The sequence below is a fragment of the Scyliorhinus canicula genome, chromosome 4, assembly GCF_902713615.1.
Source record: "Scyliorhinus canicula chromosome 4, sScyCan1.1, whole genome shotgun sequence".
Lineage (NCBI taxonomy): Eukaryota > Metazoa > Chordata > Chondrichthyes > Carcharhiniformes > Scyliorhinidae > Scyliorhinus > Scyliorhinus canicula.
In genome coordinates this window covers 211,981,850-211,998,582 of record NC_052149.1, presented here as the reverse complement: position 1 = coordinate 211,998,582, position 16,733 = coordinate 211,981,850, and the positions used below count along the sequence as shown (strand labels likewise).

General features: G+C 41.2%; 1 protein-coding gene across 2 annotated transcripts in view; it reads right to left on the bottom strand.

Moving 5' to 3' along the window:
* Positions 1-1,327: 1,327 nt before the first annotated feature.
* LOC119965356 (cyclin-I-like) overlaps positions 1,328-16,733 on the bottom strand; it is a 49,245-nt gene continuing 33,839 nt past the window's right edge. Inside the window, exons 4-7 of one of the 2 annotated variants that reach the window (XM_038796015.1) lie at positions 15,217-15,291; positions 11,000-11,140; positions 9,804-10,034; positions 1,328-6,345 (exon numbers count right to left, since the gene is read on the bottom strand). In XM_038796015.1, the coding sequence (XP_038651943.1) occupies positions 5,953-6,345; positions 9,804-10,034; positions 11,000-11,140; positions 15,217-15,291 (840 nt within the window). In that variant the 3' untranslated portion in view covers positions 1,328-5,952. The remainder of the gene's footprint in view (positions 6,346-9,803; positions 10,035-10,999; positions 11,141-15,216; positions 15,292-16,733) is intronic. The other variant, XM_038796017.1, reaches the window with a different exon arrangement.

Here is a 16,733-nt window from a genome sequence, read left to right as displayed (position 1 = left end):
AGGTATTGCACCTAAGCCTAAATAGCCCAAGTGGCAAAAACCTTTCATCATTAAAAAAGTATCACTTATTTGCATCCCACATAGAATTTGTGCTGTTCATAGATTTAATAGTTTTATTTTGCTCCTGAATGGAACGCCTGTGTATGCTTATAAGGATAGATAGCAAAATACAAGTTTAGGATTTGCAAAAAGCATTGTTGAAGACCAGATGAATTTGCACAGTCAACATATGGTGCATATTGCACAACTGATGACCTTAATGTGCAAAGCATAGCTTTGTCACCTGTGATTTTAGTGGACATGAATTATTTATATCTGTGCTGACTGCTGAGTGAAATAAAGACTGGTATTTATGGGAACATATGAAATAGGCCATATGGCCCATTGAGCCTGCTTCAATAAAATCATGGTCGTACTTCAGTATCAACTCCACTGCAATATCCATTCCCATATTCCTAATTACTGGTGTCCAAATAGCTATCCATTTCAACCTTGAATGCACCCACAGCTACCTGGGGTAAAGCATTTCAAAAAGTCACAATGCTCTGAGTGAAACAAAATCCTCCCCACCTCAGTCCTAACTAATTGACCCCTTCTCCTGCCTGAGAACATGACCCCTAGTTCTAGACTCATCATGCTGGAGAGTCAACCTCTCAGCATTTATCCTGTCAAGTCCTCTAAAGAATTGTATACACTTTGGGAGATCACTTCTAATTCCTCTAAATTCCAGGGAATACATATAGGCCATTTGTGACTTCTTGGCTATCCTGAAGGACTTTACAACTATTGCTGGAAAAAGAGACATGTCAAAGCTTTTAATCTTGTCGGCTCGAAGTATGGCGTATTTGTGTGTACTGGAAGTCACATACATTAATACACAGGGCCCTGTTCTTTGCAGACAGTAAGAACATGTAAGCACATTGCATCTGTTTCAGCTCAACAAAATGAGCGGTTGCCTTCGTTGATGCATTCCCCAGGGCAATGCCTTGACCAGTCAGGGTTAAACTGCTGGGTTTAAATTATTGAGCACATGTTGCAGTTTCTAAACAAACCAGAAAGGATTGAGTTCTGAAACTATTACCCAACAATTTTCAGAGTATGGTAAATAGGGGACATTCAGTGGCACGGTAAATTTCCAGCATTAATGGGAAGAGGTGAAAACACTGGAGACACGGATGAAATGTACAACCAAATAGCCTCTTTGTATAAAAAGGGATTGACACTAGAATCATTTTCACTTTGTATGACTACCAATAAAGTGTTACTGATGTATGGACCTACGCACAAACCATAAAAGATAAAACAAACAAGACCGAAAACACTGATATTTCTCAAAATATTACAATTTTATTTTCTTGCTTCTGATAAGCCTCCTCACGTCTTGTACAAATTGAACAAAAGAGCTCCAGCAGGGACAGTCCTGGATTCGGCGTGAGACAGCTGGGCTTCCAGTATTTTGCTCAGTATCAACTACTCAGCTTTACATAATTTAGAAAATACATATGAGAATAGAATATTATATCAACTAACACAAGAGTGTTGAGTCTTGTACCCCTAATGATACAACTAATGAAGAATCTGTTCTTCAAGAATACAAAATATTGTTCTGTTTAAATAGCACCAATAATATCACAGTATTTAAAGCATGCTAAGCTGATTTCTTTAATAATTTTTGATCCCACCACAGAGAAAAATATGTTTTCCAATTAAATATGTTGTACTTAATTTCAGCTAAATTTGAGGATGTTTTGCTTTTCTTTTCACTTCAGACAGGTTTTACCATTAGACCCCCTTCAACGCAAGATGTGTCCTTTCCAAAAATAAATACAGTTACAATTAACTAGAAATAATGCCTTTTTCTGTGCTGGAATTTTTATTAGCTGCCTTTAAAACAAGTTACCATTCTTCCACACATCCTGAATATTGCACACACTCCCTGACTCCTCCCCGCTCCACACACACCCTTCCACACACATACACATCACTAATCAAGCAACCACATAATTCACACACAAGTGTAACAATTCTTTTTAAAAAGCTGCTCGAGATACGTCAGTATCTCAATGTTAGGTTATAAGCTGGGCCAACTAATTCTCTTGCCATTTGTAGAGAATTTGTTTTCTCTAAATATCCAGTATTAACATTGTGAAAGATTTTAAAGGACCAAATACTTTAATGTCACATTAGTGCTCCTTCACTAAAAACTTCCTGAAGCACTTGCAGCATTTTTGAGCATTTTCAGTACGCTTATAATTATTACATTTTAGCACAAAAAAAATTAGTTGATCTCTCATGTTATTCTGCACAACACATGTAGTTTCTTCATGTGAATGACTGGAACAGACCACATAATTCAGTTGCTTTTTCTGAAGCTATCTATTCTTCCATATCTCCATTAATAGCTATAATTTTTTAAAATGAGTTTCTTCTGCAGGACAGGATGTTATGCTCACAGATTTTGTGGGATGTCATTTCAGTCACAGTTTAACCAGGCATTATAGATGTTCCATTGTGGGTATCGGCATCAAAATTCCAAATGGCATAAGGTACTGCAGGCACATGCAGATGTAAACTTGGTAAAATTTTCTCTAAATATTACTACCATGCTATGTTTGGGATGATTGCTCAGCTTTTAGAGGAAATTATTCCAAAATAGCTGAAAGGAATAGAGTCAATAAGTTTTACAAAAAGGATGTGGTGAGTAATTTAAGAAAGATTTTTCCAGACCATCACCAAACAAAAGTAGCACTTTAGTCATTTTAGTAATGGCACATGACTCTTTTAATAAACTACTGTGAACACTCTGCTTGCCGAATCTCAGAATCTTCTCTTCGGAGAAACAAATTATAAGTGTAAAAATTGCATCTTTTTAATACAATCCGACATTCAGTTTGAAATGATCCCGTTTTAATTTTTTAATTAATTCAGTGAATTGAGATCTTAATCTGAAGTAAGTTTTTAGGACACCATGGACTAATGAGACTTCATCTTCACAGTTTATTATGCAGCTTGAGTAACTTGTAAGCTGTTTAACCTTCTACCCCTTCCCCATGACCATTTCTAACAAACTTTTTTAAAAAAAATTAAAGTTCACAGTTTTTACATCGCATGAAATAGATTTTGCACTTATGCCTTAGAATCTTAGAAACCCTCCAGTGCAGAAGGAGGCCATTCAGCCCACTGGGTCTGTACTGAACCTCTGAAAGTGTACCTACCTCGGCACAGTCCCCTGCCCTATCTCCATGACCCCACCTAACCTGAACAGGTGGGATTACTGGGATAGGGCAGGGGAGTGTCACAGTATTTTTAAAAAAGTTGTCTTTGGTTAATTTTCTCACAGGATCTGGCAAATTTAAACTTGCAATTTCACAATTAACTACCAGATGTTTCTGGAATGCCTTAATAAGCACAGAAACATAATTGCCCTAAGAGCTGTTCACTATACAGTGAATTAAAACGTACCTTTACAAATGTGATGTATATATCAGAGACACACCACTTCAGGTGACATCGGAATAAAAAAGTGGCACATATACTCCAATAATGGTGTTGAAATAGCTTTGGGTGAAGTTCAGTGAAACCTAGGAGTCTAAGAAGCTGAACTGTATAACCAGAACAATGAAATGCTGGCAAGAGGCCATGATAAAACTGCATGGTGCTTATGTCAGGCCACATCTTGTCCACTTAGACTGAAAGGAGGTAGTCACATACGAGATGAATAGATGGTTTAGGAGCTTGAACCTTAGTGTCAGAGGACTAAGCTGTGAGGGTAACAGAATCTGAAGAAACCTTCTGCTTTTTAAAACTTGTAAGTAAATGTCAATGGTCACATTATTTTTCTAAGGTTAATCGAGTTATTAGAGCAAAATTAAATAGCTTTAAGCTACAGAAAGGCAAGTTTAAGCCAGATGTCAAGAGGCTCTTCACAGAACAATCAAAACTTGGAATAAAGACCCAAATAGGGTAGTAGAATAGAAATTCCTGCAATCATTTCCAAATCAATTGGATGCTGCAACATCGAGTTTTATGGTAATCTTGGATGAATGAACCAAGAATGGTCAAATGGGACCTGTGAGCTTTAGATGTTGTCAAAGGAAAAGCCATCATATTGCAGAAAACATGGAAGCATATTCTGTGCTCAATGGCCACCAGATGGAACTAGTGCACTGTATTCTCTTAAAACAGGAGGTTCCACTAGGTTGTGCTACTACTTTTCATTGCAATTCACCCACAATCGAACAGCACAAAAGGTCAAAGATGTTTTAAATGCAAGTTACATTCAGTGCAAATATAGTTCCTGTGATCTTTTGCACTAATTTAAACACCATTGAGCTGGAAGCCAGCTTTGCCCAAAAAACTTGCCACATGCGGAGATCTAGTTAATCACCATGGCAACCTTCTACTAATTTCACTGATTTGCGGACCCTTCAAGGCTCTTAAAATTAAGGTTTTCTTGGTGTAAGGGCACCAGCAGGAAAGATATTCAATTTTTATTTTTTTAGTTTACTGAGAAATTGACGAGTGTTCACCATTCAAACCAGGAAGAGGTTCTTTTAAAGTCAATTTCAGCTTTTTTTAAATTGGGTTACTCGACGTTCGTATTAAAAATGTATTTTTGTGACAAACCCATTTCCAGTTGTATGAATAAAACTGCACGAAGGTAATATCAAAGAATATCTTTTTTTCACACCAATGTTTTTCAAAGCATTACTTTCTAAAATGTTGGCATGTTGCGCTGACGTATGACAGAATTAAATTCGGCAATAGATGATTGAGTTTGAGCAGAAACCTGGGGGGGGAAATCACTTCTCAAACTAGCACAATCTTTGTCTGGATCGCTGATTTTTCCCAAATTGGAAACCCTTGCTCAATATATTAAAGAATATACATTGAGCAAGGGTTTCCAATTTGGGAAAAATCAGCTCAATATATTAAAGAATATACATTGAGCGATACAAATCGTGGAAACCAGACTGCTTGTGATGGTGGGACACACATACAACACTCGTGAAGCATTAGATTCGATGTTGCGTGAATGAACTGAAATGAAGTCCACATGACCACCTCTTTCCCTGTGTATACACCCCCAAGCATAAAATGGTTGCGAAGAGGGAGAAATTAAAAATTGGGGGACTGGCGGGAAGGGGTTGAAAAATTGGCCGGAATTCTACAGGCGTTGCGTCTCACTTTTCCCGCTGGCACGCACTCCCCACCAGCGAGTTTCCCAGCGGCGTTTCCCAGCGGCGTGGGGTGGCTTCCATTATCAAGAGGTGGGGAGATAGAATCCCACCGCCAGCGAACGGGGCAGCTGGGAGGGCAGAGAATTCCGCGCACCATTCCCTGGGAATTCCCATTGAAGCCACCCCACGCTGCCAGGAAACCCGGGTGTGGGAGGCGTGCAGATGGCGAATGGCTGGAGAATTCTGGTCCTGATAACTCGAAGGACAATGATTCCCCACCAATCACTGTGTAGGTCTGAACACCAGGGCCACATCATAGAAAGAAGCATGTTCTTATGATTGTCTGTATCTCTGCCCTGAGGTTTTAAGTGCAACTTAAGTGTAAATCACTGCATGTGAAATTACTCAGGGTGCAAAATACAAACTTTGCCAAGTTCAGATGGAAGAATCCAAGATTCATATTACAATTGTAATATTTTCATATAGGAGGAAATTGGTTATGTTGTAGAACAGTGGTGACAAGAAGAAATCTTTCTACTTCCAAATCAGCTAAAGACATCGGAGTTGTAATGCTCCCTTGCGAGCCTTGGCTTAGTTACTGGGAGGATTGAATTTACCCTAGTATTTAAATCTGAAATCGCTGATTCAAATGCAAATAGGATCTTAACACTATTTCACCTGATCATGTATGTCCGGTTTTAAATGTAACTTTTCCTTTTTAAAAAGAAAATTAATCTGTGGTTTGTTTAACTCCTCCTACTTTGGCTTTATCTTACACATCGTCCACTGGTTGTAGTGGGGGACAAGGAGAAAGGTTTTCTGCTAGCTGTGGTGCAGTTGTGACACAGCCGATGCCCTTGCCGCTGATTCCCACTGCAACATTGGACATAGCATCAGTTTCTGACTCGGTTTCTTTCACTGGAGCTGCACTGTTGCCGATTGGAGCCAGTTGGCTGCACCACAGCGCCCCTCTGGTGGGCGATTGAGACTGCGGATCGTATTCCCTAGAACGAGTGTAAAGCATTCTTCCCCTTTGGTGGTGCTTTACAAGACTTGAATTCACAGGATCAAAGATGTAAACTGTATTGAAGGCTGGGGCCACTGTTGGAGGCAATAAATATTGTGCCACAATGTTCTTACAGTAGACAATGTCCAAGTCGTGAACCTGAAAGAAATAGGAGAGTAAATACATTTATAGACCGGCGAACTACTTCTTGTGACGTAACCTTTACTTTATGTTGGATGAAACCAACTCATTTTTGTGTGCACTGCGTCTTTCTTAATCATGTAAAAAAATATTTTATTGCGCTTGCAATCTCGTTATTCATTATTCCAGCCCTGTTCAAAAGATTTTTCAAACATTTATTATTGAAAAGGGGTTCAAAAGCCAAGAACTCTTTTAATTTTTAGAGACCTTAATACAAACAGTCACTGATAGTGCAGAACTTGAGTATTGCTGAAAAGAGAGACATGCTGTTGAAACCTTTCATCTTACATCATCATGACGTACACAAGAATACCAAATTTCAAAGGAAACAACAATTTATACTGCCTGAGAAAAGGTGCTAACTGCAAGTGGACTCTGACTAGTCAAGGTGTTACCATGAAAAATGCACCAGGGAACAGTTATCCCCCAATCTTTTGTTTAAGTTTTTTAAAAAAAGACAAGTCAATCATGATTCTGCGCTGTAAAATCTATGATATCTATGATGATTGGCCACGGTATTGCCATGGGAAATGCACCAGGGAACAGTTGTCTCCCATGCTTTTGTTTAATTGAAAAAGGTGCAATGTCTGGACATGTTCTTACTGTTTTCAGTAGACACGGCCCTGCGTATGAACCACATTGCCAGGCCAATCAATACATCAAGTTGCTTCTTAGTGTAATTTTTAGTACACTCAGATTGTTCAGAAAGTGCTGTCTGATCAAGGAATCACAACTAATATTGGACACCATGTTCTGAATTTTGCAAGAATGGGTTGATTGAGCACGGTCAGTATTTTGCCTCTTCTGAAGTGACATTCTGTTTGATAAGATGCACCAGTTGCTGAAACATATGGTCTACATACCTGGCATCCTTAAAAGCGTCTAGTCTACCTCAAATGGCCCTCGAAGGGAAAGGTGTCTGGAAGGTTTGAGAAATAGGTGAAGCCAGCTGTTGCACAGCTGCTACTATCCAGTAGCAACACAGGTAGTACTCTTCACGAACAGGATGCTGGCATGAAGCCAAAAAGACATTCTGTCTAATACATAAATGACAAATGTGGTATACAAGTTTCAGTGCCGGTGCAGTGCCAGGTATGTAGGTCATACCTCCCAGTGACTGGTGGATCTGTTCGCAACAGGCAAAGGATTGACTGTACCCAACCAGCCTATTCTTGCAAAACTCAAACAGAATGTCCAACAGTAGACGTTATTTCCCAGTTGGACAGAACTTACTGCACAGTCCTGAGTGGCGAAGAATTACACTAACAACCAATTTATGATTATCGATCGGGCTTGCAGTGTGGCTCACCTTTGCTTGAGAGAAGCTACATATATTCATACAAAGGGCCATGTCCTCTGCAAACAGAGAGAACATGTCCCAGTATTGCATCGCTTTCAATTAAAAAGAACAGGAGACAGCTGTTCCCTGGTGCATTCCCCATAGCAATGCCTCAACCAACCAGAGTCCGCTTGCTTTTTCTGAATTTAAACCAAAGCTTGAGGGTTAACTGTTCCCTGGTGTATTCTGCATGGCAACACCTCGGCCTGAGTCTACTTGCCAACCAATCAGCACCTTTTTCTCATGCAGTACAAATTGTTGTTCCATTTGAAATTTGGTTTACTTGCAGCTGTCTTGAAGTGCGCAAGACAAAAAGCTTCCACAGCATGTCTCTTTTTTCCAGCAGCACCGGCAGTATTATTCAAATAATACAAAATTGAACTTTCAATATTGTGGGGAAAAACAGCTAGATCTCCAACTTCGCACAAGTGCATTTCCTAGACTTGGAAACAGGAGGCTTAGCTTTTATTGATCTGAAAATTAAACTTGAACAAAGATGCTGTTATCATTGTTTCCTTAGGATTGAATGATCATTGGAAATGATTCTAGCTTTAACCAGACATTTTATTAGAACAAATACGCAGGATACATTTGATCTGATCATCATATTTATCTTCTTAAAAAGCATTATACACACATGCCTAAAAGGATGAAAGGTGAAGGGCTGGTTGTTTACCACTTACAATGCAATTCTCGCCCCATGTGTGTTGAATATTGTGTCACAACTGAGAAAGCACAAAGGAATTGGAAACAGAAATTGGAAAACATCAGGCTGTATTTTACGTGGGGCATGTTTTGGACAGGTGTGGGGTAGAAATAAGATAGAGCAGGTGTCCACCCTATCACCTTCCCACATAATACCGGAGGGAGGGTGCACGGGTGCTGAAATTGGCTGCCCAACTGTGATATTTAAATAAATAATCATGAGTCAACTGGGATAATTGACCCTGATAATACGCTGTCCACATCGGAAGGCGTTTGGTGTGGGCAGTCAGACGGCAACTGTGCCCTGAATTTTAACAAAGTTCTTCAAAGGTCGGGGGAGGGGGTTGGTCTTTGCTGATCAGTGGCTTCCCCTATAAAATTAAGCCCCTCCTTCCCACCTATCCACCTGCAGCCTTATATTCAGCCCCTCTCAGGCCCCCTGACCCCCACCCCCTCTATGACCTCGCCAAACAAACCCTGCCCAAGAGACCTTACCTAACTGCTTCAGGGATCCACGGACCTCCTTCCTTCTGCTCTTGCAGTCCTGGCAGCGGCCAATGACAAAGCTCTTTGCACTGTCGAGGCTGATGGAGCTGCCAGCCAATCAGATTTTCCAGCAGCTCCAGAGTGAGATGTCCTCCCCAGTGAGGGGTGGAAGTCCCACTAGCGTCTTGTTTAGCCGCCCACCTCACTTTATGGCTCAATGCCGACTTTGCTAATGGGTTAGTGGACGGGGGAAATGGGGTGGGCGTAAGCCATCGACCCACTTGGTATTATTCAGCCCACGGTTGTCAATCTCATCAGATCAGTTGGTTCTGGTTGAAATGACTTTACATCCAGGATGTCTACAGACAGCTCTTATTCCCACAGCTTTGCAGGGAGGTGGTTTACGCATCAATATTAACACCAAGCTATCAAACCACATTTTACCTGTCAGTGTGCACAGAATTAACAGCACCTTGGGGGAGCAAGAGGTTTGTTTATCGGCCTGAATTACAGAGAAGCATTTGTGGTAAGGAGGGTGTTTGTTTACCTGATCATGTGTAGTGAGACATTACGATTCAAGGAGCAGGGTGTCCACCTGCAATATGCGGTGAGATAGTGATGGGGCAGCTAGTTTGTGCCAGTGTGTGTATTGCTTACGTTAAGAAGACAAATACTGAGGGTCAAGTCAAATGTATCCTGAGTGCCTGTTTGAACGTCTCATAAAACGTTTGGTTAAAAGTGCTTGTTTAGAATTGCTAGTCACAGGCAAAATTAAAATGGTTCAGGGCTTAGTGTGATAGTGTAGAAAGATAATTCTTGCCTGGATGTCTCCTAACCAGATGTTAATGTAAACATGCAGACCGTTGATGTGAAGACTTGCTCCTACCTGTGCTTTTTTTAGCAGATCAGTTGTAACGACAAACCAATCAGGAATCAGTCTCTCTACCTCCAAGCTGATGATTGCCAAGGCGAGCGTGGAGCCTCTGAACTGTAATAATTGGTGGCAAGCCATGCAATGCTGCAACTGCCTGGTCAAGAGTACAGCATGGAGAGAGGGCTTCATCTGAGGCCACTGGTCAAGGAGATGGGGCCGGCTGGACATCACCATGGCGTGGAACTGGACAATGGAAATAATGTTTAGGTTAGCCACTGGATGCAAACCAACAGCCCGAATCATCATTCCCTGGTGTCTGTAATACCAATCTAATCAACTTGCTCCCAGACGACCCTGCTATGTGTCTACAGGATGTTTTAAAAAAAAAACAGTTGAGACAGTAAACTGTTGCGATCTGGGAATTAAAGATACCCTGGAACCTCCAATATCCACCATAACAAAAGGAGATTCCCTAATGAATAATGGCAGGTGAACGATAATTAAGAGTCCTCCGATTTTGGTCGGACATGTGTGGCACAGCAATAACCCAGATGTGGGAATGAAGACAATTATGCAAAGCAAAAAAAAAAACTTTTTGTAGTTTTATTTGCAAAGACAAGTAATGAAAGAAAGTGCGCAATGGAGTAATGATTTTGCCCTGCAAAAATGTTGGCAGATAGTAGTTATCGTGGATAATAGTAATGTGGATAATGGAGGTTCCACCCTAATAAGCTTCTGTCTAATCATTAAAAATGACCTGATGCGGTGTTCAAAACATGCTACATTCAAAATGGGTAAAATTGGCTTGGGGTTGTGAGTAAAATGGAAGACATCCCAATTTTCAACTTTTGTTTAAAATGTGACTTTATTTTGGGGTCTGTTATCACTATTTGACATCGCCCAGTGCATGTGCACAAGCAGTCATGCCCTGCCTCCCTCCACAGTGCCTCTTAAGTGTTTTAAACAGCAGCATGAACTGTAGCTTTGAAACCCATCAACAACTCTCTCTTGCTGACTGTGAATTGTAACCATTCTTATTGCTAATGGCCTGTTAGGAACCAGTATCCGTGTAGATAACGTGTCTGCTTCGCAGGTATATGTGTCAAACAAAAAAGTTTGGATGAAAAGCTGATGTTAGTGAACCAATCTGAATATCTATCTATCAGTTGAAACATGTTACTTCACAATCTGAAACTCTAAGTGCTTACTATGTTCACAAAGTCCGCAGGTGTGGCAGTGTAAAGATCCCACTGCAGCTTATCCAGTATGATTTTTTCCATCCTCAGAACCTCACGCGAAGAACAGCCACTGGCACTTTTTGCTGCGAGGTCCTTTACCAGAAGTGTGACCTGTGGAATAATTAACAAATCATTGTGCTGTTACTGCACAGAATGTCATTTTTGTAGACTTTCTCACGTTCAGTAAATCATTTCAAAAATGCAGCGGTTGTGTGATTCTTCATTAAATCCAATGTTCTTGTTTAAAGGAAGTGAATATCTTGCTTTAAAGGGAGGAAAGTCTCAGGGTGGCACTCCTGTTTTGGCATGGCAACATGCCAAGCTACCACTTGACCAGGAGCATATTGGGATGAAAACACGTATGGAAAAGTCAATGTTTGGTGATTGTTATTTCATCTCTCCTCTGGTGGGCTTGCCTTGCAACCACCACCAGTGCCCCAACCCAGGTGGTCTCTAGCAGGAACCGCTATCCACACACAAGCTATTTGCTAACAAGTGGCATTTACTCAACAATAACCTGTGCACTGATGATCATTTTGGATTCTGTCACTCAGATTCAGTTCTCATTACATCCTTTTGCCCACGCTTTGGACTCAGAGTGAAATTCAGAGGTGAGGTGCGGGTGACTGCCCTGGACATCAAGTCAGCATTTGACTAAATATGGCACGAAGGAGTCCCAGTTAAACAGAAATCATGGATGATTCGGGTAAACTCTCCAGTGCCTGGAGTCGTATCATCCACAAAATAAACTGGTTGTGGGTCTTGGGAGGCCAATCATCTTAGCAAATTGCTGCACAAGTTCACCAGGACAGTGTCCTGGACAACATCAATGCTCAGGCTGACAAGTACACTGATGCCAGACAACCAACATTCCCAACAGATGACATTCAGTGGCATAACCACTGGTCTCCCACTGACCAGAAACTCAATTGGAACAGCCACATAAATGGTGGTTTTTTTCTCCATGAGTAACTCGTTTCCTGCCTCCCCAAATTCTGTACACCATCTACAAAGGCACAAGTCAGGATTATGATGGAATTATTTCCACTTGCCTGGATGAATGTGGCTCCATCAACACTCAAGAAGCTCAACACCATCCAGCAATTGGTGAGATTGGCAGCCGCACTACCGTTGACATCTACTCCCACCCATCACTGAATTAAGACTGTACTCTCTACAGGATGCATTGCAGTGGTTCACCAAGATTTATTTGGTCGCACCCTTCCTCAAACCACCGAGAAGGACACTGGTAGCAGATGCAGGGTACAGCACAATCTGAACCGTCTCCTTGTATATCTGCAAAGGAGGCTTCTCTTTGTTGTGTTCAACTTGTCAGAATCTGTGGCCACACAGTAGAATGTCAATGTCTAATTTTTATTTTTGTATCTGAATATAGAAATACCCACTCAATTGACCAGCAATAACACATCTTAGATTCTTGAGTATAGAAGACTGAATGCAATTCATATTAAAATTATACAACTTTAAATGTGCTTGGATAATTCAAAGAGACAGGAGCCAACACAAATACAGTAATCAACAAGAGCATAATCTCCGGAACATCTAGTCCTGACTGGCAAACTCGTCAACAACTTCAAAGTAGTGATGGAATAATCTTCAGCTGAAAAAGTTGTTTCGGAGACACAGGATGGCAGATGTCTGAGGAATTTTACATGTAAATAATTTAAGTATTAACTACAGGCAAAAGAATGCCTTATTACAAAGTGCTATGACCTATTAAAGTGTATGCTATACACAGATTTAGAAAAAACATTATATAAGATACCAAAAGGTGTCATGCAAAGAAACACAACACAGCTGCGGAGTGTGAATAGAAATGTTATACTAATTAATACAAAACAATTCAATACTGCGCGCAGGTATTTTATGTTCTTTGAAGAATATCCATGGGTCTATAACTCCATGTTTTTTTAAATATAAATTTAGTGTACCCAATTATTTTTTTTCCCCAATTAAGGGCCAATTTAGCATGGCCAATCCACCTACCTTGCACATCTATGGGTTGTGGGGGCGAAACCCACGCAAACACGGGGAGAATGTGCAAACTCCACGCGACTAGTGACCCAGAGCCGGGATCGAACCTGGGACCTCGGCACCGTGAGGCATCTGTGCTAACCACTGTACCACCATGCTGGCCTATAACTCCATGGTAATAGAATTATAGGACCTTCCAGCACAGAAGGAGGCCAGTCAGCCCATCTGGCCTGTGCTAGCTCCAATTTGTCACACTCTTTCACATAGCCAAGAAGATGTTTCCTTTCCAAGTAAATACACAATTCCCTTTTGATAGTCAGTTGATACCATGTTTGGCGATATCAAGCCAGAGAGCTCAGGAGACCCCTGTCCTTGTTCAGTTAGTTGATCTTAGTTAGGGTAAGGGTAAGAACTACTAATCGGCTTCAGTGACTTTAGGACCAGGGGAAAATTTATCCAGGATTCTCATTCCTAATTTATTCAATGAGTCTTGCTATGAGGTATCCCCTGGGTGAGGTGTAGCCACCGAAGCTGGCCACTTCCCGACGTAAAATGGAAAATTGAGTTGCATGCAGGGAAAATTGGACAATGACAGAGAGGCAAACAGGTTGCAGAACCTCTCTGTGGATTTTGTCTGTGAAGAAACCAGACAGCATAGAAACTAACAAGCTGCGCATATTAATTGAGCGATTCCCAGGCACAATGGACACAACAATTAGAAGAGATTGAAACATTCTATAGCAGGTCAGACATCCCGGCGCCAGTGGAGTCTGAAACAAAAGGACACAAACAAGGTGGAAAGAACCGCCCAGTGATCGAGGAACAGCCCCGTTATTGGGAAAATTCAAATCAATCAATTGGGAAGAGACCCAATCGATTGCAAGTTTATAGAGGGTCCGCCCAGATGGGCGTGAAACCCAAAACAGTATAAGACAGAGACCACGACCCCAGCTCGCTCTCTTAGCCAGCCCTCCTCGCTCTCAGCCAGCCCTCCCAGCAGAACACCTTTGCAGCAGCTCTCCAGGAACTTGGACATGAGAAGGAGAGGCCTGGCCAATTGCTACACCGACAAGTAAGTGTCATACAACGCATGCTACGAGAGTAGACACTCCTGACCCCTTTAGTCCACACCAACTGGAAGCCTGCGGATCCAGGACAAAGCAAGAGGCCATTGTTCCCTGATCCGGCAGTTCCCCTTATTCCAGATAAGTATTGGCCTAGTAGTGGTAGGAACAGTTTAGTATTAGTATTAAGTGTAGGAGTAGTAAATAACTGTGTAATAATAAACGTGTCTTGTTTGAACTTACTAACTGGTGTATTGAGTCATTGATCTGAACTTGAACTTGAGCCTCGTGGCGGTATCATCAAGATACCTGGCGACTCTAGAGCTTAGGAATAAGACAGAGCCAAATTGAGTGTAAAGCACACTCACCCAGAACGAGCAACAGAGGAAAGGATCAGGTTGGGCTGTGCTGGGCCTACAGTTGAACAGCACCCCAACATTCATCATTTAGGAATATTAAACACATCACACAAATTATTGGAGGGAAGCCAGTGCCCATGGAATGATAACCTGGTACAGGTTACTAACTTTAAAAAAATGAATTATTGGGATGTGAGCTTCACTGGCTAGGCCAGCATTTATTGGCCATCCCAAATTGCCCACGAGAAGGTGGTGGTGCGTTGCCTTCTTGAACTGCTGCTGTCCATGTGGTGTAGGTACACCCACTGTGCTATTTGTGAGGGAGCTCGAGGATTTTGACCCAGCGACAGTGATGACGGCGGTATCGTTCCAAATAGGGATGGTGTGTTTGACATTTAACAATACGAATGGGTGAATACTTATACATTCCTGCAACATTCCTCTGTCCACTATTTGAGCCAAGGCATTAACCCATTTAAAATAAGCATACATTTAAATAGTTGAAAAAGGAATTTGTATATATATTTGTTTAAGTATTCCTCTGCTAGCAGTCATTTTTGATTTCCTTTGTTCAAAACAGCAAGGGATGGAATTGAAGGAAAACAATCGGATGAGGTTTTTATACAAGTATTATATTCAAATGAAACATGGGATTAATGTATAATGGATACATACTTCTTGCAACGTCACTTGAATCAAATCATTTGGAATAATTCCTTTTTTTGCATATGAAATCTGTACAAGCAATAGGACAATAAGAAAAACAAACCTCATCTTCCTCATTGATTTTGGCAGCGATGAACAAGCAGGAAATGGCAATGCAGCGTAGGTACTTTGGTTGTGCCTAAACAAATTGTACATTTAAAGACAGGATGAGGTAACATGCGCAAATATTATTCTCTTCCAACTGAATGTCATTGTTTGCTAATGAGTGTAACACAAGGAAACTGTAATGGACGGGAAAGTAATTGATGAAAGAGATTAATTCTAAATGTGAATCTAATTTGTTAACATTAAAGAGAGTATTAAGATCATAAGACATATGAGCAGAATTAGGCCACTCGGCCCATTGAGTCTGCTCCGCCATTCAATCATTACTGATATTTTCTCATTCCCATTCTCCTGCCTTCTCCCCATAACCCCTGATCCATCAAGAGCAATTATTCACCAGCAATTATTCCAGTGTAGAGATTGATATTAAATTCCAATGTTGTTCTACTGCCTATTTACATCACTGAATTCAGGCACTTCTCCATTAGCCTGAAATGTGCTTCTTTGGGAGGTTAGGAGATGTGCTTTCCTTTCCAGAACCTGAGTTTAAATATAGCCAGCACTAAGAAAGCAAAAGCCTACACCCTTTACTGTTCTTTTAAACAAACAAAAGAACTTGCATTCATATAGCAACCTTCAAATCTTTAGGAAGCCCCAAGACACTCAACATCTGATTAATTTCCGATGTGATGTGAAATAAAATTGACGAACAATCAAATCAACCTGGGCCAAGAACATAATTTACTCAGGGAGGACATACTCCGAAGTTAAAACAAGAACATACAAAATAGGAGCAGTAGGCCATGGGGCCCTCTAGCCTGCTCTGTGATTCAATAAAATTTACCTCAACTCGATTTTCCCGCCTGTTCTCCATATCTCTTAATTTCCTCAGTGAACAAAAATCCTTCAATCTCCACCTTTATCAAAACTACAGGATATTTACAACCCTCTGGGATAGAGAAATCCAAAGATTCAGAACGGCACTCTGAAGCAGTAGGTTTTCTCACCTGAGGCCCAGGTTGTTAGGATGGAGTTGAGGAAACTTTACTCTCTACCTGTTTTATCTGACCTGTTAGACTCTTTGACCCCTATGGCAGACAATGGGGAGTGGATGGGAGGGGCAGTTCAGGAAAGTGGAATACAGGCTAATAATAATAAAAAATGTTATTAGTGTCACAAGTCGGCTTACATTAACACCTAACAAGCTTGTCTTTCAGGACTTGTGGGAGGAAACCAGAGTGCCCGGAGGAAACCCACGCAGACACAGTCATCCAAGCCGGGAATTGAACCCATGTCCCTGGTGCTGTGACGCAACAGTGCTAACCACTGTGCTACGTAGATCAGCAATTATCTTATTGGATGATGGAGCAGGTGTGGTGGGGGAAGGGGGTGTTAGACCAGCTGACATTCAGAATGACAAATAAACTTCACAAGTCTTCTTCTTTGGCGATCACTAGCTAATGGGTACGATTGTCCACCTAAGAAGCTCCATGTCATTGGTCATCGGTTCTGTGG